Genomic DNA, 26,033 nt, shown 5'->3' with positions numbered 1-26,033 from the left:
AAAAGTAAAATTTATAGGTATACAGTTCGCTTGATTTATGTAGGTAACAAAAAAGTAATAAACTCGAATACCACCTACTTAAAATCGGTCCCTATTGCCTCCTAATGGAGCTCGCTGGAAAAACAAATCAAATTCCAATTAAGCGCCAGAAGGTTGCTAAGTACACACATCTGTGGCTCTACATATAGAAAGATCGCGGCCTTGATAAAGATGATCGGATCGGGCAGAACTCTCGGAGAGCATTATATTATGAACTGAGGGCCCCACTCGCGTGTGCACCCATACAGTACATATAGATGCTTTGTTATAATCTTTCGGCGGATGTGGGAGCAATGCAAAGAATTCTGCTCTAGAAAACAGCAATGAAAAACGCTTTTATTGCGTGTAAAGAGCCCCCAGAGGGGAACCTGAAAAAACACATGTACATCGTTCCATTTCAAAGGCGCGCCACATGACGTCATGAGGAAACGCCATTCGGGACCAGTTTATTTGGTAAACCCAGCGCAATTCGCACAGTAAACTATTTCCCAGTCCCAGGGTGCCCATAAGTTTCGTTTCATTCATGTGTGGCCCTACCCATTGTGGCGAAATGAAAAGAAAAGCTTTTCCGTGGAAATCAATAATGGGGGGATACTTGTTGATTAGTGCGGGCCAGCGAAGAAAAACGCTGAGAAGTCAACGGCTAAACAGAAGCCATTGAAATGCAGCCAGACAAAGGGGAATCTCCGCGTTTCAGAAGAAGAAACAACCTCCTTGCGGGCAAAGACTCGGATTTCTGAAATACTTGTCAAGGCGTCCATGTATTGAAATCGTAAAAACAAATACAGATAAAATTTTCTCAGTGAAATTTTGGTGGTTAAGCTTCACTATGACTGTAACATTTGATGTATTATTCGTAGATTATGATATCAGCTTTGATTCATTTAAATATGAGTTATCTATTATAGCAAAAAAAAGGTGATATGTGGATTAGGGGAACGGATTTTATGAAGTTTATTTATTTTTTAAAAAGAAAATGAGAATTTTCTAACCTGGAACCATACTTTATTGTTCTATTGTTCTTTTTTATTTCCGACTTTATAAATAATTCTCTTTTTTCAGATTGAGGAGAATCCAACGACGACCAGGTGAAGTATAGCAGGGACTTTCGGCAGGGTCGGATCGCACCGCATATGCAGTACTTGAAAAAGCAGAAACAAAAAAAACGACGGCAACATTTTTATATACTGAAGTTACATAAAAATGGCTGAAAACCAAACAAAAACGACCTCTAGCAAGGGATGCAATGTGAGCAGGACCTCGAATATCCTGGCGCCCCACAACGGGACTGTGCTGCGCAGGATGGATCCTGGCTCCAAACTTACACAGAGCCTCCACACGGAGAAGCACGAACTCGAAGACTGGCAAACGATGGCCAAGAACAAATTGAAGCGCAAAAAGAAACTTAGCACCTCCCTGACTTCGGTGGGGGACACGGTGAACCAGGAGAAGCGAACCCGCATCGAGGGCATTCAGCTTCACTGCCGCGGCAAGTTGCGGCCCAAGGACACAGAATCCTTCGAGACAGAAAAGCTCCCATCCACAGGATCAACCAAGCCAACGGGAAGCGTTGGAAAAGAGCGGGAACGAGAGAGGCCCGTAATTATTGGTGGCGTAACGACCAAAAATGCAGCACCTCCGCAGAGGATAAAGAGAAAGCTGCAGGAAAACCTGGACACCATCCAGAAGCTAAACGCTCTGACTGAGCAACTTCGTCTGGAGGTAAACGAACTCAAGTCCAGCCTGATCACAGAGCGCGGAGCAGTGAGGGCCTTAAGGTGAGTCCTTGATGTTTACTCAAAAGGGTTCTATTGAGTACTATAGTAAAACAAAAATTAACCCACTTAAAACGTACATAAATATATTTCAAAATAAGTTGTTAAATAATAGCACATGCGAATAAAATGTATGGTTGCACTGCGACACTATTGACCTTAGATTTATTTTAGTGACGATCGTCTATCAGTAATCTTAGAAAACTAATCTGTCAACCAACAAATTTGTGCATACATATGTAAATAAATCTGTTTGTTTCACAAACGTTTTGTCATGGGTGATAAATTTAAAAGTGCTGCTTTTATACGGTAACATCATATTTATTTATTATTTTTAAACTTTGAAATGAAATCATTGGACATTACATTTTACTGAGAATCTTGGGTAGATAACTTGTTGTAATATAAATATTTATGATAGTGTAAACCTTTAATTGATATCCTTTGTTTATTCACCAGGGCTCAAAACGACGCAGACAATCGTCGGTGGAAGAGCGAGGTGAAGAAGCTGCAGCACTCCCTGGAAATTGCCAAGAAGAGCAATGGGGCAAAGAAGCCCGTGGAATCAGGCCCAGAATCGAGCGGCACTCACGTGACCGCCGATGGCCTCATCAACTACGAAATCCAAAGACTGACTAACGAGATTGCCGTGCTGAAGGAAGCTAATCGAAGCAAGGAGGAGAAGACCCAGGTAAGGCGATGCGAATCATAACCGAAGAGTTCGTTGCATGTTGCATGCGATGCTTAGTGGCGCCGCTTTGTTACCGCCCAGTTGTAGTTGTGGGTCAAGTGCTCCCAGAGCAGCACCATGCATGCCACCCCGATCCCCACCAGCCAGAGGGCGAATACGGCGTGAAAGTGCTCCAGCTTGAGGACCACAGGACCTTCCCTGCTGCCCCGCCTGCGGTTCACCATTTTCACGCCCGATTTGATGAAGGCGGAGTTCATGATGCGGTCCCAGTAGCGCTCGAATCCGAACTCATGCGAACTCCGGATGAGCGAGTTCAGGAATCCTAGGTAGGGCGATCCGTAGGGTACGATGTAGACGGCGTGAAAGGGCACCAGGCAGCTGTTCATCAGGTGGAAAAGCGGTCGACCCAGGTGCATGTGCATCCGGTTGTTAACCTGGAAACGGCCAATGTGGTACTTCTCCAAATAGGCATATCTAGGGGTTACAAATGGGGATATCAACTGTTGATTATCAAATTGTAATTAAATAAAAGAATTAGGTTCAGTGGTGAATTCAGTAACTGTGTTTAGGAAATGTGGAGTCAGTAGTCTTTAAAATGTATTCTTATACCTTACGTCGTTGTGCTTCAGCATTTGGACCATTTGTTCATCGGGAACCACCAGCATTTGCTCCCGGATCCTGGCCTCGTGCTTGTGGCCCAGGGTCAGGAAATGCTGGATGTGCTTCACGTGTCTGGGGCGAAGGAGGATGTGATACTGCGACTTGGCCAAGGCATCCAACTGGTTTATATCCGGCAGGTACGGCTGGAACACCATCATGCTGGTCAGATTCCCCTTGAACGCCGAGCAGATGAGCAGTCCGAAGTAGAGCCAGAAGATCAGGAAGAAGCGCAGCGAGTTGTTCAGTGGGATCTGGGTCATGGGCATGGTCAAGGCCCCGGCAAACAGCTGCATGGGAGCCCCGCCCACTCCAGTTCGCAGGACATAGCAGAAGGCATTCGCCACCAGAACAGAGGCTAGAATCAGGGCCCAAACCGATGTTCCAAACGACCGGAATATATTCCAGAAAGTGGGAGCCGCCTTGGCTTTCGGCACGATCACACAGAGGTCGTCGCGCATGTGGGACACCGTGCTCTCCGCCAGCTTCTGGAAAGTGTCCGGAGCCAGGAAGCGTATGTTCATGGCCACATCCACGTACTCCTTGGCCACCTCCAAGAAGCAGATGTCTGAGCTGAGGTTGTGCTTGTTGTAGGCGTGCGGGCGGGTTATCATCATGGTGGCATTCAGCCTCTCGGCCACGTAACCCGCCAGCAGCCCATCCGTTCCGAGGAGCAGTCCGTGCTGCCAGAAGATCGCCCTCACGTCGTCCTTGTAGATGCACATCCTCAGGGGCTTCCTCTGCATGTTGGGTATGGTTTTGGGAAAGAGCTGCTCAAGGGTGGGCAGTCCATCTGGTTCGTGCTCCACCGGAATCAAGTAGTTGTCCGTGAACGGGTTGTACCGATACGCATTGATGCGGTTGTCTCGCCAGTAGAGGATCACGATGTTCAGCAGCCAGATCTTCCAGAACTGCCGGAAGCTAGCTCGCATCCAGGCATCGGAAACCGTGTCGGCATCTCTCACCAAGAGGAAAACATGCGACCGGTGCTTGGCAGCTGACTTTTTCCGGATGAGCGACAGTTCCAATGGCTGCGAAATGTTCGTGATAATCATCACCATGTACATGAGTATCCCATCATCTTTGACCGCTTCCAGTGGTCCAATTTGATTTCTGGCAAGACATAACAATGGAAATGGTTAAGAAATTATTTCCATACTTGTTAAATTATTATTTATTTAAAGAAATTCTTTATAAAGATAATAGCTCACCTCAGCGAAATGTAGGATATGTTGCACTTGGTCACCTCCCTTAGAATTTGACCCGTGTGCTCATGCGATGTTTGGTTCTCAAAGTAAACAAAGAGCACTTTGATTCTGGCTTTGCAAAGGATCTCACTCGTTTTGACCATAAGATGGGAGGAATTCCTTTGGTTCCTTATCGGAATACCTGCCCAACTGTAATGGGCTAGGATTACCAGGAGCAGGAGCTGTCTTAAACACTGGATGGACATTGCAATGCCAACTGTTCAACCATTGCGATGACCCCTTTGTTTTTATACCCAGAGCCAATTTCAATATAGCAATTTCGTTAATGCTCGCCATATCGGCAAATATTAGGCAAATATTATGCCATACCTTGGCACTTCCCATACCCTTCGAAGGATATTTTAGTTTAAGTGAGTGGTTTTAACTGTCACTACTTTCCGGCTAATTCAATCATTTGTTTTGTTTTATTAAAGTAGATTCATATTCTTTCCGGTATTTATAATTTATCAAAATATTGATTTTTAACATTTATTTGGTTAAATCTCTAGTTTATAACTATAAATTTACATATGAAAGCAACACTGTTTAGTGATCTAGAATATCCAAGAATTTAGCGAGAAGCGTGTCACATTATGAGCACCCACTTAAGTGAAAGTCTTTAGTGGTTTTCTATGTTTTAATTTATTTCACCCTCTTCTGTTTTCAAATGCACACCTTATAAAGGGTATGGATTTCTTCGGCAGGGCCAAGAACTTTCCATTCTCGTTCTTTTTGTAGCCTTTTTTCTGTGTTTTTGTGTCTCGTTTGGTTAATGGATGTGCGACCTAATCGCAAAGTGCAAACTAACCGCATGGATCAACTTGCTTTCCGCCCCGCCCGCTGCTGCCGCTTTGAGCCGCAAGTCAGAAAGTTGGCAACACGCATATACAAGTGATTCGACCATTTCTTGCAGATTATGGGGCAGGCTGATAGACTCAAGGCTGCCGATATGCGGCAATTGAAGAACGCGTACGAAAACCGATTGACTCACATACAGAAATCAGCCAAAATTGAAATAACACGTTTGGTAAGTTGTGCGTAGCGGCTGCTAACGGGTCACCAAAAGTTGGCCGAAAAGACGTCGGCTGAGGGGAAGTGAAGGGGAAGGGGGAGGGGGGAAAGAGAGGGGACAAGCGGTACGGAACGGAACCCGGCGGTTAAGAAGCGGACGGGCAACTTTTCATACGACCATTGAAATTCATACATGCATTTTGAATTTGCACGGCAAGAAAACAGGTCACTCTTAACTAGCTGTTATGAAGTGCTCTCAGCTTCCACTCTATGACTATTTGATTTACTGAACACTTATCTAGTTAAAGATTTTATAACTACACAAAATATTAATCCACTTTTAGGTAATAAAGTCATACATTTTATTAAACACTCATGACAATAAATCTCAAATAATTTGCTAGTCATCAAAACATCAGTTTAATTAGGTGATTTCGTTTGTATATATAGCTTTTCTGTGGATCGACCATGAATTACAAGCTGTAAGTTTATTTGTCCTAGATGAGGTGTATAAGTTGGCTGAAATCGAACACCGTCTTATCCAAATATTGGTTTTATTACTGTGTAAGGTGTTGGGGAAACCAGGAGAGGTTTTATCTTACAAACAAACGATCCAATCACAATTGATTCATGCAGGTCCACTGCCACGAATAAGTTATAATATTTCTCTGTGATCGGTACTTACCCTTGAACCTTTTTTCTTGCAGCTAGAGGAAATAAAGACCAAAGAACGTAATATAGGACAGCTGAAGAAGGACTTGCTGGCACTGCAGAGTCCCAAGAAACCGAAGCAGAATGAAGCCAAAGTGCCAGCGCCGACGAAACCCAAAACGAACCCCAACGAAACGAGCCAAAAGCCAAAGAAACCCACTGCGAAGCCCATGGGAGAAACAAAGGCTAAACCCGAACCAGATACAGATACATTAACAGATGCAGATATAGTCGGGCAAAATCCCATACGCCAGGCTCAAGTTACACCTGAGGTGAGTCTGTGTTTCTTTCTTATTTTCGTTGGCTTTTTAAACTTTTTTTTCGGAGTGGGGTGGGGGTTGGGCACTTGAACTTGTCTGAGAGGCGGGTTAAAAGTTAAGAGCTCCACCAGATACAGTATCTCGGGATCCAAGTGGTGTTCGTGTGATCTGCATCTATATCTCCACTTCGCGCTCTGGCATCTGCGGTTATGCACTATTGGCATGATCTATGATATAATTTTGCGTTAGTTATGAGAATGGCAAAGACAACAATCGCCGCGTCGATAAGCGGTGGGCAAAAAAAAAAAGAAAAAACGAAACAAAAAATCGGGGGAAAAAAGTAAAGAAAAAACCTGCTGCGGCAGTTGCAGCGTTGCAGTTGCAGCAGCGCAAGTGTTGCAAGTGGATCGCTGGCGAGAGCGAGAGAGGCAGAGCGAGAGAGAGAGTGAAGCGGTCGCAAGCCGGTTTTTCGCACCACTCACTCACTTTCTCGTTCGCCGCTCGAGAGTTTACCGCTCGCATGAATGGCCGTCAGTTCGTTTTTTAAGTTCGCAGCGGTCGCAGGTGTCGCGCCTCAGGTGTCTCACTACCCGAAATAAAATCTGAAAAAAATAAAAATAAAAATAATAATATACCAAGCAAAGTGCAGAAATCAAACGCGCATAATTTCGAGTTCAGGAGGTGCATAATCATCAGGTGAAATTCGCGGCCCAGAATCGGCGGAGTTTTGAAAGAGGCGCTAATGAAAAGTATGCCAGGGTGCATTGTCTGATTTTCTAAAGCCTAAAATGAAGGAACCAAATGCCACACATTGATGGATACATACCACAAACAATCGTTGCCTTTTGAATAGGAATCGGAATAGGAAAGCCCATTCACGGTTTGTCTTTCTCTTTGGCATTGTCTAACGCACCCGAGCCCATAATTTTCACCGACTTCGCACTACAGTTTAGTGGAATATGCCAAAAACGATCAAAATTAATTGCCTTTCCCACCGACACTCCCCTTCTTCTGTTCAGTCTCTCGTGATTTGTGGCCATATCGCCTCCATAGCGCTACGTTCCAGTGATCGAATTCGATTTTACAGTTCATTAATCGCGCCTGCTCGTAATTGTTTTCATCGCCGCCAAAGTAGTCGAGAATTAGTTACGAAGATCCAATCCGAGATCCATAATCCAAGATCCCCAGATCCCGAGATCACCGGGCCATGACATCTTGATGGGTGTGGATCGGAATCGGATTTGAGTTCAGATTCGGATTCAGATTCAGATTGGCAATCCAAATCGCGGGGTTGGCATCTGGCAGATCTCTTTAATCCACTATCGGATGTCGGCCAGTGCGCCAGTTTCTAGCAGTCATTTGCATAGCAAAGTGCAGCGGCAACATAGCAACATCATCAACAATCGGGCAACGATGTCATCTGGCAGCAAGAAACAAACGCGGCATCAATAAGTGCACGCAGAGAAAAACGTACTGATAAAAGTGATTTCCAGTTCGAAGTTGGCTTAAGTCAAAACAGCACCCTCTAGGGGTAACAGCCTGAAAAATCATAAAAATGTGTTAACAAATAAGTGGCCAATAAAAAGTTTAATAGTCTACCAATGTGCAAAGTTTAGAAACAATTAGAATCACAATGAAAAGCATTTTAAATGTTTTTAACTGAAGTTAGAAGATTATTAGCAGATAATATAGTGATGGCTTAATTATCCCTGGCTTATAATTTTTGCATTGAATTATTGGAATTACAACCAATTAAAGAATTTGGAAAGGGAGGTATAAATTTTCTCACAATTAGAAGATCAATTTTTCTCTGGCAAAAGTTAACGAAGTGTTTTTTGTTTTGTTTGCTGTGTGCTAATCACTTCACATTATTGATTGATGTTTTCGCCCGTGTACTCGCCAGCACTCTCCCCTAAGAGTCTTTGAGGAAAAAGTGTGTGGTTGTGGGGAGTGTGTGTGCACACCACACCGCCAATTGGGGTCAGTGAAAAGCTTTTAAAATGTTAACGCTATTTTAAATACGATATGTTGCTATGACTATGCCTCGGCTGCCTGCAGAATTTAGTCATCCCCATCTTCCCATCGCCATTGCCATCGCCAAACGACAGTAAAAGCGAAGCGATGGCGATGATGATGATGGTTGTGAAGGTGATGATGACGATTGTAATGATGATGTTGCTAAAACAAGACGCCAGCCGTGGACTGTAGACTGTGGACTCCGGAGTCCGGACGCTTCCAATATGCAAAGTAATCACAACACAAAAAGTGTGCAGACAACAAAAAGTAAACGACTTGCGAGAGAAAAAGGGGTGTGTGAAATGGAAATGTGAACCATATGCAAATTGTGAATCGTTTTGGCGAATGTGTCTATAAATTTCGATGTTTTAGTGAAATTACCGCGGTGAAAACTATTTGCCATTTGCCATCAAAGAGACGAAAACTTGAAAATTGCGGTTAATTATTTTTGTCAAACAAAATCCACACCTTCGTCTGTGGGAATAATGCATAAATACGCCTGACAATGGATTACTACTACAACCGGAGAGATGTCAAGGTAATTGACCACCGCCAAAGCCAGAGCAAACATAACATATAACATATAGTATAAGCCATTAAGTGATTCCTATTTCTGGTAGCACCTGTTACTCATTCCGCGAATATTGCTCATACGACGCGTACTCCATAGACAATTAGCTCGTTGTGAACCAGCGATGGGAAATCTGATTTATGGCAATGGAATGGCGGGGCCCACCGCACATAGAAGTGTCAAATTGGCGCCTAATTTATAGTTTATAACTCAAGAATTCACAACGTGTGGTGGCTCCATTTGAGAAAGGGAAAGGCATCTAGTAGAACATCATACATAATCAAAATTGGAGCTTCCGCTTGTTTAAACTAAATATTTTTGATTAATAGAGAGTTTGATAGCATGCAAATTAGGGTTTTATTTGCTGGTTTAACAGCCCGGAAAGCAAAGTAAAGTATAGCAAGTTAAGTAACTCAATTACCAACCTGTTAACTGATGATTAACTTTGATTTATATCTTACGACCGAAATAGCTTTTCGATTGACGGTTATTGGTGAAGCAAATCGTTCGTAAACTCAAAGGAGCGAGTGAAATTATAAAAATAAAACTTTATTTCAAACCAGACTGGTTAAGTTAATACGATATAATGCGTATTTGATGTGCTGAAAACGAAATCTGGAGCTCTTCGGCCCCAATTTAATCCACTTTCAAAAACCATTAAAAGATCATCTCGGATGATTAACTATCCATCGGCGATATCAAGAGATTCGCCTGCCTGACATTTCTGCCACACGGGGTCTATAAAATGTTGCAAATTTTTGAGCACAAAGGGGGCCATCATCGAAATCAAAATCTGCTGAGGCCGCGACGGATGAATAATTACCTCCGCTGGTATCTCAGATCGAAAGGGAAAGGCTCGGACCTCGGCATCGGAAATCGGCTATCGCCACAGTTGGAATACTCGGTTAATCCCCGGGTTCGCTGGGCGATATCGATGCAAGTTAACGGGCGCAATGCATATATGTCAACAGGGCCGACCAAGTCCATTCATTAGTGCAATTAGCTTATCCCATCGGGGGGAGTTTCGCTCCACTGGCCCCTTCCGATAAAAGATACATACGCCTTACTATATAGCATACACAGGCCATCTGCAATACAATATAATTCATTAGCGCATATAAACTTTCGCTTTCGCAAGATCAAATCAAAGCAGTGCCTTTGTGCAGAGCCAAACCTGAATTACAATGCCAAATGCAAATATAAGAAAACATATACCTGCTAGTTGGTACATACAGTGGAGTTCAAGATGATAGCACTCAGAATTGGGGAATTGCTTATAAATAATAGTAATGTTCCCTTAATTTATAGGTAAATTAATAATATAATAGATCACATCTTTATAAACGATTTTGTTCATTTAGTTTGCTGTTTCCCTATTTAGATCAATAGATAAGGAAATAGTTTTTCTTAGAGCAAACAGTAAATGAGAAGTAAAATCGATTTCTTTATGGGGAGAAGATTCGATTGGTGCCTTATACAGATCGCCTATTTCCGGGAAAGCCATTTCGAGAGCTACAAGAATGACCATGTCTGTTTGAGAGGCACCGGCGATGCCTTTTGATGGCTGCTGCTACACGTAATCGTCCACGGACCGGGGGAGTCGAACCCGGAACGTCGGAGACGGCGTTGCAGTGGCAGTGGCAGTTGCACCGATCGAAGTGAAACCTGTCTGCAGAAAGGAAAATCATTTCACACAATCACAATCACTTGGCCCGCGGCTTGTGCAAACAGACCGACAGCGAGACATAAACACACCTATGTGCATCCGAGTATCCGAGTATCTGAGTATCCGAGTATCTGAGCGCTGCTTGAGTATCTCAGTATCGCAGTATCTGGGTATCTCCGCATCGTATATGGCTCAGCAGGTTGGGACTGCCGACAGATTTACAAACAATCCATCGGGCGTTTGAAATCGACCCGATGGCGCATCTCCGTCTCGCAACGTCGCCGCTGCCTTTAGCGCAATCTGCATTTGCATCTGCATATGGGATCGGTATCGGGGCATCAATAGAGCCATCAAAAGTTCCCGGAATCGAGGAGGCGAGTGCGAGTGGTTCGGAGAGCGGAAAGTGGGAGCGGTTACCTCAGATCGAAGCCACTTGCTTAATCGCCCCAAGCACGTCGATCGAGTTCGTTAACCGGCCGTTATGCAAAAAGTTCTTTTGGAATCGATCCAAGAAATTACCATAACGGTTAGCTCAGTCTGGGTAGCGTGTATTATCTGTATCTTGGCCATCGTATCGGTCGCCGATCTCGGCCCGTCGTCTCTCTTTACGACAGTCGATAATTTCAATTGAAGACGTGCAGGCATGCGACACCAACGCCAGCAGCAATACTTTGTCAAACAGCAACTCCATTTTGGGCCCAAACCCTGGACTCTCATATACGTATTCCAGCACTCGAAAAAAAAATATTATATATACCTAAAAGATTGTTCTTTAAATCCATAAATTTAGCAGGGTTCTTTAGTTATATTTACAATTTGGTAAAAGAAAGACTGTTTATTATTTTTTAATTCACTTTTAAAACAAATAGTCATATAAAATAATAATACATAGATAGCATAAGGTAATTCATGCAATAGTATTTACAATTATACCGAGAAAGTCCATGCTGGTTGGAGTGAAATTGTCCTAAGCCCCATTAATTATTTTTCCCAGTGCGGTCAGTTGTGAAATGAAGCGATGTGCGCTTGGTCATTGCACTGGGCTCTCTGGAAACCTTTTTGGGTGTGCGTACGGCTCGTTTCACAATTGATTAATGATTTCTCCGCCGCGGCCAACACACATATCCACCAGCGAGCCCACAAATTAGCATAATGCTGCATTATGCGTATAATAACACTGCTATTATGGGTGTTATATAAAACATGAGATTGACATGAAAGTAAAACATAACTGGGCGTTGCTTGATTGGAAAGTGATTTGGCTCTTTGAATTGGGTTCGGTTCGGCTTGGATTGGTCGGTGGGTTTTCGACTTGGAGGCTAATTAGCTGACAGGGCAGATGGATGGCATCGTGACCATGAAAATCGTGATGAGATACGGCGAAAACTTTTGAATAGTGCGTTGCGTTTTCGTGACTCACGATCAGGATCGCTGCATGTGGATGCTCGATGGTGGATAGTACCTAGTGTATTGTGTATAGAGTAGTATATAGATGGTGCCTTGGCCCAGCTAATCCGACAATAAAACGCACCTCTTACTACACCTTTTGATCTTTCGGCCGTGTCATTGAACCCACTTTTGGGTGCCCATTGTGCGGATCAAAAGCAACCTGTACCTGTCCATAATAATGATTTGGCGCTTTCGAGCAAAAAGCAAAAAGTGTGTCTGCGGCAAGAAATCAAGTCATAACTGTTAACACACATGTAAAGAGCTCACCGCAAAGCGGAGCGTTCTTTTCAGTTCTTAGACCTAAGAACCCCCTTTTTTTTATATTTTTATACACACACGTAGAACGTAGATACAACAAAAAGAAACAGATTCTTTTGTTAATTGCTTTGTCCATTCTGGGGCAGGTCGCCCCGAAGAAAACGTGGGTAAAGAGCGATAGAGAGTGGTGCAATAAATGTAACTATGGCACGACATTTTCTAATTTATCCCCCCTCCACATCTGGTTTGCTCCCCGCAGATAACCCAACTCAAGAACATTGAGCTAATCAACAATACGAAAAATGCACATAAATCAGCGCTCGAGATGCGCACAACAACCACAGTGAAGAGCAGCCAGCAGCCGAGTGGCTTGGATGAGGCTCCCACTCGGATGAGGGCCCCCGACGAGATGAGGGCCACCACTTGGATGACGGCGCTGCTCGGCAGCCATCCCACAGCAGCCAAGTCGAAGGTGAGTCGCAGCTAATACCTCACTATATACCTTCCCTCGAACTCTGACATCTGACATCTAAAACCCCGCTTCCTCGCTCTCTCTCTGTTTTCCAAGGACCCCAATTCGGACACGGACTCGGCCTTGTCCTCGGCTCCGCCCTCCATCAGCCCGCAGCCGCCCTCCAGCGGATCGGACAGCGGCGTGATTTGGCAGACCGTAAGTACCGGGTACCTGGTACCTATTCGAGTTGGCCAGCAGCCAGACAAGCTGACTAGCTACAAATTGGGCCTTTAAGCCATCACAAATCCATCACATTTCGGGCATTAGTGATTAATGATGGTACATAGGCCGTGATTTATTATTTCGAGAAGCACTAAGACAATACTTGGTTAATAAACATGTGGATTCCATCCAATTATTTTTTTAATTTCTAGAACAAATAAGACATCTTGTTATTGTTAGTTAGTTTCTTGAAGGTTCATAACACATGTACCTATATGTTGTATTTGTAAAATATGATAGCTTTGTATATTAAAGCCTTGAATTGATTGTTACCACATAGACACATTAATTTAGTTACTACTCATTCAAATATAATATAATCCATTTCTTATAATAAAAGGAACTAAATACCTTTTAAGTCTACCATTGATATATATTTTAAACATATAAGCTAAGCTTTTGTTAAATAAAGCACTTTAAATAGTTTTAGTTAGAAAGACAAATAACAGAGCAGTTTATTATTATATGTGCAACATTATCTTCTTTAAATGCTTTTAACAAACTTACCGAAGATAAAGTATTAATTTCTGATTTAATGCATTTCGGAAATATTGTGGGAAATAGAATGAAGTAGAATAAACAAAAATGTGGAAAGAGCTCACAAGATTTGAGAATATTGTTCCAGAGTGTTTTCTTCAAGAGTTTTCCCAGCATTTCAAGACTGGTTTCCCCTTAAGTATTTATTTCAAAATCCACCCCCGTTTTTTTTTTTGCAGCTGCAGGACCTGGACAAGCTGCAAAAGGAAGCGGAAATGTACCAGAAGGAGAACGAGCGGCTGCAGGCGGAGGTGCAGCTGATGAAACAGGAGCTCGAAGCCGCGGAGAAGGCGGCGCTGAGCAGCGGCAAGAAGCAGGCGAAGATCGAGGAGCTGGTGCAGAGGATCCAGGAGCTGGAGGAGAAGCAGGCGAGCTTCGAGGACGAGACGAGCGAACTGCGCGAGCAGAATGAACTCCTCGAGTTTCGCATTCTCGAACTGGAAGATGATAACGATAAGGTGAGCAATGGGAACCCAGTTCGCGAGTCACTCGAAAGCCAGTTTGCGAAAGCACTCGAGCGAGTGACTCACTTGGCTGGTTGGTTGTTTATGAATGAATTGAGCCATTCATTTCGAGCCCGACTTGAGCTCGCTGAGAGCCAAGTTGGCGCTTTTGGCCAGCTCCGTGTGCCGAAGTCTCTCAGTCTCTTAGTTTTGTTTGGCATCTGAGCCAGCACGGAAATTGTTTTCGTCTTAACGCCACAACAATCTATCTATTTTCCAATTGCAATTGTTTCAGTGGAGCAGCCGCAGTTAATGGCCAGCTCATTAGCCTGTGTTATAAAATATTCAGGAATTGGAATCTGTGGTTAAACTTTCCAATTGTTAGTGAGTCTCCACTGTGACTTTGCGTCACAACTTCGATTTGTGATCGACGCCCACAATTTTAAGATGTTGGCATCGCTTCTTGGCCATGTTTGTTTGATTTTGTAAAAGAGTTGTTTTAGCCAAATCGGAGGTCAGTGCTTAAAACGCTGCTTATAAGGGAAGCGCCCTAAGTGGTCGCCATCTACGAATCTTGTTATACTTATGAGTGTTTTGTCGTTGCTCATAGACAACCAAATCCAGCAAAAGGCTTTGTTGGTCCCACACCTTAGAGTTCCCATTCAATGGAGCGAGTGAAGGTATATAATTTTGGGAAGAAAACTGTGGAAACATTATGCATTATAGTTTAAACTTCAGAGGTAGAACTTTGTTTAAAAAACCTTGGAGTACTTACCGCGTAATTATAATCAGCAGTGAGAATTCCTATTATTTGGCTATTATGCTTCCAAGCAGTTTATTGTGTTTGAAAACCCTGAGTAAATTGATACTCAAAGTTGATAGAGGGTATCTCCAGATTGGAACCCCCATTTATAGGTATTTTCTGCTGTTTTGCTGTTTCGGTACGTTTATTTTCTAGAGCCGAACAGTTTCAACTGGCAGCCAGCGGCAGCGAAGTCGTTCAGCTTGAAAATCCAATTCACTCGCCTAATTGCAATAACCAAAAGTAATTATTCGAGCGGGCAGCAAAGTGAAATTAGTCGAAGATCGCTTCGCACATGAGAGTGTGTCAGTGGCGGCGGATGGCAGCGGAGCATAAAGCCAGTGATAATTTGCCTAAGTAACTGTTAACCAGAAGAATTTATCTAATCGTATACCGTATCGTGTTTCCCCCGATCTCCGATCTCCCATACGATCCAGATGGAAAGCACCTGCGAGGGCCACTGCCAGAGTTTGCAGGATCTGCTGGAGCAGTCTGCCCAGCAGCTGGAGGATCGGGACAAGCGCTGCCTGCAACAGCTGCTGCAGTGCGTCCAGCAACTGGACCTGGACGCCATGACGTCAGACAATCAGGTGGGTGAAACTCCAGTTGAAGTACTTAACCCAACTTCAATACCACAGCCATCCCAGTCATGTTTGTCAGTTGATTGTAGTGGAAAACGTAACGGAGTGTCTTGCCAACATATACAACCCACAAAGATTACCCAACTTGTTCCCTTACTTTACCTTTTTTAACCTACTTGATGAACCTTTCGGACTAAGGAATCCCTAAAATTCACGTTGTGTTGTACTCTTTCCCCACACAGAACCGCACGGAGACTCCCCGGAGGCACAACCAAACCCAAAGTCACAACCACAACAACAGTCCGAGTCACAACCACAGGATCGTTGCCACCGTTCAGCCGTACAGCAACTGTGCCACGCCCTCTGCCCCGCCCACGCCCAGCAAGAGGCACTGCAGCCAGCAGGTGAGCTCCTGGCAGAGCAGCAGCCTCAGCGAGAGCGGAGTGTTCGTGGAGTGCGACCTGCCATCGTCGAATCCATCGGTCAGCCTTGGCCATCCGCACCTGCAGTTCTACCAGGAGCGGCTGGAGCAGCTGGAGGGCAAGCTCCTGATCTACGAGAGCAGCGGCGAGACGCAGGCGCGCCATTTGGCCCAGAGGTTGCAGAGGGAGCTGCAGCTGGAGAAGGACCTCAAGGAGCTGGGCGACCGGGTGGAGCTGCTGACCGAGCAGAACGCCCAGTTGGAGGAGGCCAAGTGCGAGTTCGAGGAGGCGGAGAACGACACGCGACTCCACCTGCAGCGCAACGAGGTGGAGCTGGAGATCCTGCGCCAGCGCAACGTGGAGTTGGAGTTCGGCAAGGAGGCACTTGGCGCCAAGTACCAGGACTGCCGCGCAGAGGTTCTGATCCTGCGCGAGGATCTCGCGGCAGCCGAAACCCAATTGGAGCACCTGCAGAGCGAGAGGAAGCAGGCCAGGAAGGAGCTGCAGGACCTGCGCAGATCCCTGCCCTTGCTGCTCATCTACCGCCTGTTATCGTTGGCCAAAATGGGCAACGACATGTCCTCCCCGCAGGCCAGTCCCCGCCTCTCCTCGGGATACACGGCCTCGATGCCGGGAGATCAGGATTCCGTCCCCAAATTGCGACCGGCGGAGTTCGGACTCAGCCAAGCGGGGTACTCCGATCCCGGCGAGACTCGTGAGATAGTCTACCTGAAGGAGGAGGTGAAGAGCCTGCGGAGCCAGCTGAAGGAGCTCAATGCCCGGCACTACGAGGCCATGGAGACGGCCGACTCGCACTGGGTGGACCTGGAGCAGCAGTACAAGGAGCGCGAGGAGGCCTACCGCGCCAAGGAGGCGAGCCTCAAGCAGAAGATCGCCCAGCTGCAGGACTGCCTAAGGGAGGACTCCCGGGCGGCCACCGAGAAGATCCAGCAGCTGGAGGAGGCCGAGCAGGCCCTGAAGACCTGCCTGGTGCGCATGACCAAGGAGCACCGCGATCTGCTCACCGAGAACCGCACCCTGCAGTGCAGCATGGAGAGCGTGGTGGCCAAGATGGAGATGGAGGCGGAGCACAAGATGCCGCTCACGGAAGCCCTCGAGACGGAGAGGCGGAGGAGCCAGGCGCTGATGGACGACCTGAGCTTCGCCAAGAAGGTCCAGCAGAACACCGAGGACCAGCTGCGGCAGGAGACGGATGCGCTGCGCACCCAGATCTTCGACATCAAGAAGGAGTACCTGCACATCGAGGTCACCAACAGCGAGCTGAAGGAGGAGGTGGGCACGCTGGAGAACAAGATCCGCCAGATGGAGGCCCAGATGAAGGACTCCGAGGAGCGGGCGCGCTGCCTGGAGGACGAGCTGCGCACCAAGGACGAGCAGTGCCAGCTGATGGAGCGCAAGCTGGGCGTCATCCCCGAGGGCTACAGCCTGGCCGACGAGCTCTACGACAATCCCGCCAAGCGGGCCAAGAAGGACGAGGTGCCCGATCTGCAGACCGCCAGTCAGGGGTTGGGCGTGGCCCTACTGGATCTGGAGGTGGGTTTGCCAATCATATTGATTGTTTATTTATTATATATAATTAATTATCTCTTTATTATGTAAAAGGGTCGGGACTTCGAGCTGCCCCTCCACAAGGACTTCCAGGCGATCGCCTGCAGCGTGAAGCATCTGGCGGACACCCTGCTATCCCAGAGTCCGACCGAGGTAAGTTTGCAGGGCAGCCAGCCGGACAAGTCGGCTGGAGCGGAGCAGGATGTCTCGTCCAATAGAATAAGTGGTTCGGGACTGTCGACAATGGCAAGTCAGGAGAGTGAGGCTGGTCAAGAAGTGGGGGTCATTCAAGACAGCGAGGTCATACAAGACAGCGAGGTCCTCCAAGACAGCGAGCTTATTCAAGATAGTGAGGTCGTTCAAGAAAGCCAAATTAGCCAACCCGTTAGCACCGATAAGTCTAGTTACCTAAGTGTCCAGTCATCCTCAACAAGACCCAAGGGCTTCAAGGTGGGCAGAGCCACCCGCAAGTCCCGGCGATCTCGTGGTGGAGCGGATAGCAACGAGGATCTCACACAACTGACGGTGATCAATCCACCAAGTGGGAAGGAGAAGAAGATCAGCGAGGTGCCGTCTTCCTTGAGACAGCTGGTTAAGGAGCCAAAGCCGAAGCGCGAGAAGAAGAGCAAGAAGCAGGAACAAGCTGCGAGGAAGGAGCATCCCACTCCACGTCATCGCCAGCGATCCATGTTACGGCGTTTCATTTTCCGGCGCATTTACCGAGCTCGCACTCGAAGTGTTGCCACGAATCGATCACCGATTTTCCCGCTCCAGGAGAGCCTTTCGAGCAACAGTTTCCACTCGGTGATTTCGATTCACACAGTTCACTCATCCAGATCGAGGGTTTCCCTGTGTTCCCTGCACGCCAAGGTCTTTGATCCCGAATGGGAATCCCTGGCCAGCGTGTCCTTTGTTCAAACGGAGAATCCCAACTATTCGGAGGAGGGTGTTCAGGTCACGGCGGATTGCAGTGAGCGGGAGGTTCAGGTGCAGCCGGACACCATGGAGTGTGGAATCCAGGTGGAGGTCGGAGTGGAGCAACGATTCCTCCTGATGCCTCTGAGAACCCGCTGCTTCGTGGATCTCCTCCAGGGCGCCGTGGACGGGTACTTCGATGTGTCCGCCTTCCGGGCACGACTGCTCCGCTTGTGGGAGAGCGGGGAGGACTTCCGTGAGCACATCGAGTTCCTGCAGGACATGTGGACGGAGAAGAAGCACCAGGAGTCGCTGGAGTGCTACGAGGGATTCGTGGCAGCTCTCGACTGTGTTCGCACCCTAAAAGCGGCCCTCAAGCCGGCATCTTCGGCACTTTTGGACCAGATCGAAACCCGAATCCATGGACGACTGGTTCTGTACCACAACCAGAAGGTGGAGTCCGAGTTTGGCTGCACCGTCTACATTCCCGTGGCTCGAAGCAACTCCATGTTGTTCCGGAATGCCAGATAATGCCACTTTCATTAGCTCCATTTCGATGTAAATACTACCATGCATAAATGTAAATTACCTAGTGAGTTGTGATTACTTTTGATGTTGAAGATCTTTCAATTGAGCGTTAAAATAAGGTTCTTTCGAATCGGATAAGGAAAGTGATTTGGTTAGATTTCTATTTGGAAGGTTAACATCAACATTGCCTTGAGAAAACTTTCCCTCTGTAGAATCATTTTGTACCTTGGTTTATATAGTTCGTAAATCAGATTTGTCAAAATTAGTTGGAGCATTATGATTGGCGAAAGTGAAGACCTCGACACCTTCCACGACTGTCGGAGCGACGATGAGGAGTCTCCGGAGTTGGCCATCGGCGGTGGTGATGAGGTGATCTGCAAGCAGGCTCCCCGATTCGATGATCCCGTCCAGATTCGCGCCGTCTTAGAGCGGGCTTCCGTTGCCACCCGGCGGCTCTTGCGGTGCTATGGCGGCACCGACTGCGTGCCCACTCGTCCTTCGATGACGCTCTTCTACCCCGCCACCCTGGAGGTCTGTGCCCGGCTCCACACGGACGAGAAGTGTCCCTGTCCCAAGGACAGGCAGTGCAAGTTGATCGGCGACCCAGTGACCTTGAAGCTCCCAATCGAACTGAATCCGGAGAGCGGCCAGGTCAAGGTGAACATCTTCAGGCCAAAGTCCATCGGCACTTTCTGCGGCTGCAATGCCCCCGAAAACCGGAAGAAGAGCAGGAGATCCAGTGTGAGGTGGAGCGGCAAGGAGGCAGAGGGAACCCCAGGGTCAGGAGACCCATGAAAGCACTTGAACTCCGCTGTTTTTCGCATAAAATTCGATGTTCTTTATTCGATTTTTTGTCTTCAAATTGTATCTAAAACCAAATTTACCAAAGTTGGCCAGCAGTTTTTTTTTCTGTCTGTCTTGAATGTTGGGCTCATCGCATAGATTCTACAGATTTTATAATTTCCATTATGATCTAAAACTAAGTAAAAAAAGTTTTATAGGGAATTTAACTTTAAACTCATAGAGGTATGCCATTTTAGAAATTAAAAATTAAAAATGTTATGGTCTGAGAGGTGCCCGTTTTTGGAAACTTTTCGAAAATTTGGAGAGGTGTCAGAAAATGTACCCCTTACGAAATATGTAAAATTCTGATGATTTTCATAATTCTAAAAACCCCAGAAGGTTACGATTAGATAATCAAAGTAGACCCTTCTTCCTGTCACTTTTTCGGCTCGCCACTGGTCATTATTTTAGACACAAGCGAGCAGGCAACACACAATTGAAAATTTAATGTGAGTTTCGAACCTGATTTGGGGAAATCAGTTCGAGCCGAACAAGCGTCATGGATGAGGATCTCGCGAGTCAGTCGGCCGATCCGAGGAGCGTGGACCAGGATGCCTACTCGGAGAGTCGCTTTGGGGCGCGGAGCACCACCACCCTTGTGCGCGGACTGGAGTCCACCCGACTGATTTTCATGGGCGACAACTTCCAGCAGACGCGCAGCGACCACGATGTCTTCTTCGACTGCAGGGACACCGCGGAGGACTCTCCCCAGGAGGGTCGCAGTGCCAGCAGTCGCTGCAAAATGGACGACCCGGCCGCCTTCCGGGAGGCCTTGGTGCGGGCGGCCAACGACACGCAGGTGCTGCTGCGGAACTTCGACAAGGCGGGCGGCGGGTGGAACAAGCCGTGTGGCGTCACCCTGGAGCTCACCGCCCGGTTGGTGGACCCCAAGAAGTCGCGCGCCGGGTGTCCGCTGCACGGCAAACCCGTCACCGTCCAGATGCCGCTGGAGTTCAATCCGCAGGGCGGCCAGAGGATCGGCCCCTGCCAGAAGAAGCATTCTTCTGGAGGCAGACACCGCAAGGAGTCCGTCTGCCAGTGCCGCTCGCAGCAGGGGATGCACTCAGCCTCGAGGAGCCCGAAGCCCAGCACAGGTAAATCCACCAGCGAACAGTTCCGCGCCTGCGAGTCCCAGCAACTGTCCGGCGTTACCATCTCCGACTTCATGGGCAGTTGCGGGGACTCCACCTCGCAGTACTTCCGGTGCACGCCGGGCATCTGTGGCCAGCGGTTCGATCCGAACGCGCGGGAGGTGATCTCCATCTGCTACCTGCCCGTGCCGGAGCCTGAGCCGGAACCCCAAGCGCCGACTCCTCCGCCGCCGGAGGAATCCGTGGAGGAGCTGCAGCCGGAGACGGATCACCTGCAGATCTACGGCCCGGAGCCCGAGCCCGAGTCCCAGTCGGCGGAGTCGAGCGAGGAGGAGTCCGAGGAGCTGCTGTCCAGCGAGGAGTCGGTGGAGCAGCTGGGACCGCCACCGCAGGAGCCGCCCAAGGGATCCAAACGGTACTACCTGGCGCTGCCGCAGAACAAGGAGTTCTCCAACTGCTCGCCCTGCCGCTTCGATCCCAGCCCGATCATGGACGAGGACGGCAACGTCTTCTGTCCGGGCAACTGCGGCTGCTGCATGTGTCCGTGGAAGAAGCGCTCCTTCTCGCTAAACCAGGAGCACATCAACGTGAAGGTCTGCCGCTGCGTCCAGCGCGGCACCATCTTCACCAAGTTCGAGGACCGCGAGGTCTGCAGCCAGACCTCCAACTTCGACTTCTGTCCGTGCCGGGAGAAGGCGGAGGCCAAGTTCCTGGAGCTCTACCACCAGGAGATGTGGTCCCGCCCAGACATCACGCGCGGTCGCGAGATCCGACTCACGGAGATCAAGGAGCTGGCGGTGCCCCCGAATTTCTCGAACGAATAAATTGTGTTTGCCCATCCAAATTAAATCAAATCGAATCGCAAGTCCCGTTAAATCGTGTGTTCTTGCCGTGGAATCGGGCCGAAACTGTTTTCGGATCGGTTCGGTATCGGTTACAGCGCAAATCCTTCGAGCCTTAACCGCAATGAAATTGTAAGCGACTTTGAATTAAATTTTTTTAATTAATTCTACGATTCAAACATAACGTTTATAATTTATTTATGATTTTTCTTTTCTTCAGTAATAATTTTAAACATATTAGTTTTGGGTAATATGTATTAAGTTAGCTTTAAGATGAAATGAAATCAGGCAGAGTTATTTTCCACTCATAAGAACTTTTTTTCGCTTGCCACTTTAGCGGTTAAGACTCGCCGTTTCGGTTGTTAACGGAGTTTACTCTAGGAATCAACATGCAAAAACCAATACTACTTAAAATGTGGCAAAACTTAAGCTTTAATAAACTTTATGATTGAAACTGGATTTATTTTTTATCATCCTCAGAATGCCCGGCTCTGATGTACATGCAGGATGAGCGACATTCCGACAGCGACCCCAACTCCCGCCACCAACAAACCGATCTGTCCCACCTGAGAGACAACTGGAAGCCGTCGAAGCCCGCAAAGTCCCATCACGATTTGGAGGATCCGCACTCCAAGCACTCGCAGACGGACGCCTCCCACTTGCGGAAGCACCACACGCCCAAGTACCCGGTATCCGAGCCGGAACTAAAATCGGAAACGGATGTAGACGAGGGAGCGACCTGTTCCTGCAAGCCAAAGCGATCCAAGTCCGCCGATCCGCCGCCGGTCAAGCCCCAAAAGTGCGTCTGCAATAAGGATCCCATTCCGTGTGGAGTGGACTCCGATGCCCAAGAGATTAGCCGAGCGAAGAAGCCCTGCTCCGTGAGAACCTCGCGGACGGAACACAGTGCCGGACCCTCGTTCCGAAGTGCCCTAACCGATTGCACCAAGGAGCTCCTCGACGACTGCACCTGCGGCTCCAATCCTCCTCCCTACTGGGCAGGCCAGAGCAACCTGGTCACAGGTCCCTCCTACAGCAGGGCGATGGATCCCCACAAGTCGAAGGCCGCCGGCAGCGCCTACAGGAGCAACCAGACCTTTGCTCCGGATCCGAATCAAGCCAGTTGCAGCCAGCACGGTCCCAAGAGCATGGGCAGTATGCCCAGCAAGGGGGCTCAGAGGAATCAGAGCGGAGTCACCTGGTTGTCCGCCCTGAAGGATCCGGAATGCGACTGTTGCCCAGATAAGGAACCACAGCCCGATCCCTGCAGTGCCACGCCTTCAAAGAGGGATCCCTGCAGTGCCACCCCATCGAAGGTGGTTCCCTGCAGCGCTTCGCAATCGAAGGGGGCTTCCTCGATGGCATCTCATCCGGAGAGCCAGGCCCACTACCGCAGCATGTCGTCCAGATCCCGATCGCGCAATCCCTGCAGTCAGGCCTCCTTTGGTGTGGACTACGAGACCTCGGCCACCACGCGATCCCAGTCGATAGTGGGCAAGGTCACCTGTCTGTGTGGCTCGGATGAGCATCCCTCCCAGGGATTCGTGTCCTCGCGGCCGGATTCCTTGCACCACCAGCAGAGCAGCCTCGCGCCCTGCGGATCCACCAGAATACAGCATCCGCCGGGATTGCAGTCGCAGTTCGACGACTGCCAGACATCGCAGGGCGGTCGCAGTGCCTCGTTCCGATCGCGGAAGGTGAACCTCAGGGATCACAGGGAGGAGTTCTGCGACTGCGACGCCTCCGACGGGTCCTCCGAAGACTCGGATCCCATCCAGACGAGCCTCCACACGCACAGAAGCCTCTCCGGCGCCAGTTGCCTTTGCGACGAGGACGAACCCGTGCCGGAGGATCCCGCGCAGTCGTCCTGTGTCCACAAGGAGTGCCAGTGCTATCTGAGTGCGATCGAACCCCAGGAGGAGGGCACTGGGTACCAGACACCCGTGGATCCCTGCGGAAATCGAACCATGCCCTGCTCCACGCGGAAGCAGCGCATCCTTGAGCTGATCGAGAAACTAACCACCTCCGGCTGCGACTGTGGAGTAGATCGCTCCTGCATGATCCAGCAGCTGTTCCGGGAACTAACACTGATTCTTCGGTCGGAGAAGGAGAGTGCAGTTGCGCCGGAGGACGAACCTTGTCCACCAGAAGTGCCCTTCGACGAGTGCTGTGCGACTCAACTTGAGCAGAAAGGCGACGATGAGCCCGGCGAGAAACCCAAGTCGAAGAGGGAACTCCGGCGGGTGGAGTGCTTCCATCAGCTGGAGGAGTACCTGCGAAAGTGCTTCCTGCCTCCGGCTGAGCCGCAGGTTCCGGAAACCGACATCTACGCCTTTGAACTGGATCCGGACTTCTCGGCAGATGCCCCACTATGTCCCGTGGAGGACCCGTGTGTTATTCCACCGTGTCCAGATAACTTCCAAGACATTGGAGACCCGCGGACCTGCTCGGGAGATGGCTTGGATGGTGAGCTGTTCCTGGACTGCATGGACGACGACGAGGATAAGAAAGGCAGCAGCAAAAAGGATTGTAAATCTAACGAGCTGGCGGAACTTTGCCAAACGCTCAAGGACTTCATCGGCACTCAGTTGCAGGATCTGCAGGGCGGGGAACCCGATGCAGCAGGAAACGAGCTGGAAAAGAAGACACCTAGCACAATATTCAAGGCGATCTGTGAGGCCTCCACGAACACTGTTCCTTGCTCGCAGGAAGACAAAAGTGAGCAAGCCACTCCATTGTGTCCTTTTGCCGGCATGCTGTCCTGTCCTCCGTGGACCAATGGGGGAAACGGACAGAGCCGCCTATCCATGGAACATCGAGCCCTGCGAGGAGAAGGAGCCATCGGAGCCGAAGCCGAAGTGCCAGGGTTCCGGCCTCCTGCCCGAGGGACCCCTTCCACCCGAACTGAGGGATCTCTGCGAGAAGCTCCTGCGCCAGGCGCTCAAGGACTGCGGACTGTGTCCTTGCGGCGACGCGACAACCGTTCACTCCTGCGAGGAGGAGGAGGATCCCTTTCCTGCCGAGGGCAACGAGTGTCCGGATTGCTGCGAGGAGGAGTGTCCCGAGGAGTGCCCCGAGGAGTGCCCGGAGGATAAGCAGCAGGGATGCCTGTGCTGCCACTGCCGCGCCCTCATCTGCGACGACGAGTGCAAGACGGTGTCCAACACCCTGCGCTCGGCCACCTGCGATCCTCTCTGTGAAATGGTAAGTCAATAAAAGGGATTTTTAGGATCTAGGCACTATCAACAGTTCTAATATAAATAGCATCTCAATTTATTAAGTATTGTTAATTATAGTCAAGTTTAGAATTTAGGAACTCTAATTATGTAGATGTATTATATATATTGTACCATATGATCTTATCTCATTATAAAACCTTTTTTTTGCAGAAATACTTTATAGACTCGATGATTATCGATCTGCACGCCATGGACTGTGTGCTGGGCAACAAAAAGGCAAAGCCCAAGGTAATTATACCACTAATAATACCCATAAACCATGATTAACATGTGTGTTTTGTTCTTATTCCTCAGGATGTTAAAGCTTGTGACATGACGAACAGGAAGTCACCGGGTGACAGTTTTCCAGTCACGATTACCAGTGTCAGCGGCTTGGGCTGCAACGCTCTCTATGTCAGATGGGCGGTGGAGGACTGTAAGGGAATAGGAGGATATGAAGTAGGTAAATCAGCCAAACTCAGATACAATCTATTGAGTTTTCCCCCCTTTACAGATTTACGTGGATGGGCATTTGACGAACAGATTCTACAGTTACCGGCACGAGGCCGGAGTGGTAACCAACGTGGACGTGACCAATTGCCACCAGATAGTGCTGCGGGCTGCCGTGGTGGGTCAGGAGTTTCCCAGCGAGGGGACAGACAAGGCGAAGGAGTGTTGCTGCCGGGTAGTGGCTGTCGCCAATCCAGAATTGGCGGCCGGAGCGGAGCGGCCGTGGACGCCCAGTGTCTTCTGGTATGATCCCAACCAATTGCCGCCGGCGGACGGCGCGCAAGAGTGCTAGTCAAGAATCAAATATCAAATATCGAGAATCGAATATCGAAAGTGTATCATCGGTTATCATCACCGTTATCGGAACAAAGGAGCTGGCCACTCCCTCACGTTTTAGCTTGTACATATAGCCTACTTACATGTAGTGTTTGTTAAGAGTTGTTCTTCTGGAAGGAAACCCATTGAAATTACCTGTACGTAGTGCTTTGCATAGTGCCTTAAATCGTAGTAACGTACTAGTGTGTAAGCGGAGATCAATGCATTGTAAAGGAATTGACGCAGATTACTCCTTTCAGATGGCACGTGTTAGTTGAATACCAAATTCACTTTTAATAAATGAATCTCATTGTTAGAGATGCCACTTTA

General features: G+C 48.4%; 4 protein-coding genes across 11 annotated transcripts in view; 3 read left to right on the top strand and 1 right to left on the bottom strand.

Moving 5' to 3' along the window:
• The window catches only part of LOC108099363 (intracellular protein transport protein USO1), a 24,512-nt gene extending 2,260 nt beyond the window's left edge, over nt 1–22,252 (top strand). For 3 of the 8 annotated variants that reach the window (XM_017202851.2, XM_017202850.2, XM_043209198.1), the window contains exons 2-11: nt 1,102–1,817; nt 2,274–2,505; nt 5,323–5,436; nt 6,128–6,403; nt 12,611–12,823; nt 12,920–13,021; nt 13,804–14,082; nt 15,307–15,459; nt 15,693–17,426; nt 17,496–18,952. In XM_017202851.2, the coding sequence (XP_017058340.2) occupies nt 1,243–1,817; nt 2,274–2,505; nt 5,323–5,436; nt 6,128–6,403; nt 12,611–12,823; nt 12,920–13,021; nt 13,804–14,082; nt 15,307–15,459; nt 15,693–17,426; nt 17,496–18,887 (5,070 nt within the window). In that variant the 5' untranslated portion in view covers nt 1,102–1,242 and the 3' untranslated portion in view covers nt 18,888–18,952. Of the gene's footprint in view, nt 1–1,101; nt 1,818–2,273; nt 2,506–5,322; nt 5,437–6,127; nt 6,404–6,908; nt 8,946–12,610; nt 12,824–12,919; nt 13,022–13,803; nt 14,083–15,306; nt 15,460–15,692; nt 17,427–17,495; nt 18,953–22,140 lie in introns of those variants that run through there. The other 5 variants (XM_017202849.1, XM_043209199.1, XM_017202855.2 and 2 more) reach the window with 5 other exon arrangements.
• On the bottom strand, nt 2,522–4,615 carry LOC108099365. The gene is made up of 3 exons (XM_017202857.1): nt 4,374–4,615; nt 3,115–4,275; nt 2,522–2,979 (listed from the first exon to the last, which is right to left on the bottom strand). The coding sequence occupies exons 1-3, from the start codon at nt 4,613–4,615 to the stop codon at nt 2,559–2,561; spliced, it is 1,824 nt and encodes a 607-aa protein (XP_017058346.1). The 3' UTR covers nt 2,522–2,558.
• LOC108099366 lies at nt 19,104–19,772 on the top strand. Its single transcript, XM_017202858.2, has one exon. The coding sequence runs from the start codon at nt 19,161–19,163 to the stop codon at nt 19,677–19,679; it is 519 nt and encodes a 172-aa protein (XP_017058347.2). The 5' UTR covers nt 19,104–19,160; the 3' UTR covers nt 19,680–19,772.
• LOC108099362 lies at nt 20,116–26,033 on the top strand. Its single transcript, XM_017202848.2, is given in 6 exon segments — nt 20,116–20,821; nt 22,141–24,440; nt 24,442–24,864; nt 25,050–25,127; nt 25,194–25,337; nt 25,393–26,033. Coding segments are annotated over 6 exon segments (3,828 nt in total). The 5' UTR covers nt 20,116–20,226; the 3' UTR covers nt 25,681–26,033.

Source organism: Drosophila ficusphila, unplaced genomic scaffold (assembly GCF_018152265.1).
Source record: "Drosophila ficusphila isolate 14025-0441.05 unplaced genomic scaffold, ASM1815226v1 contig_791, whole genome shotgun sequence".
Lineage (NCBI taxonomy): Eukaryota > Metazoa > Arthropoda > Insecta > Diptera > Drosophilidae > Drosophila > Drosophila ficusphila.
This window is presented reverse-complemented; position numbering and strand designations above follow the sequence as displayed.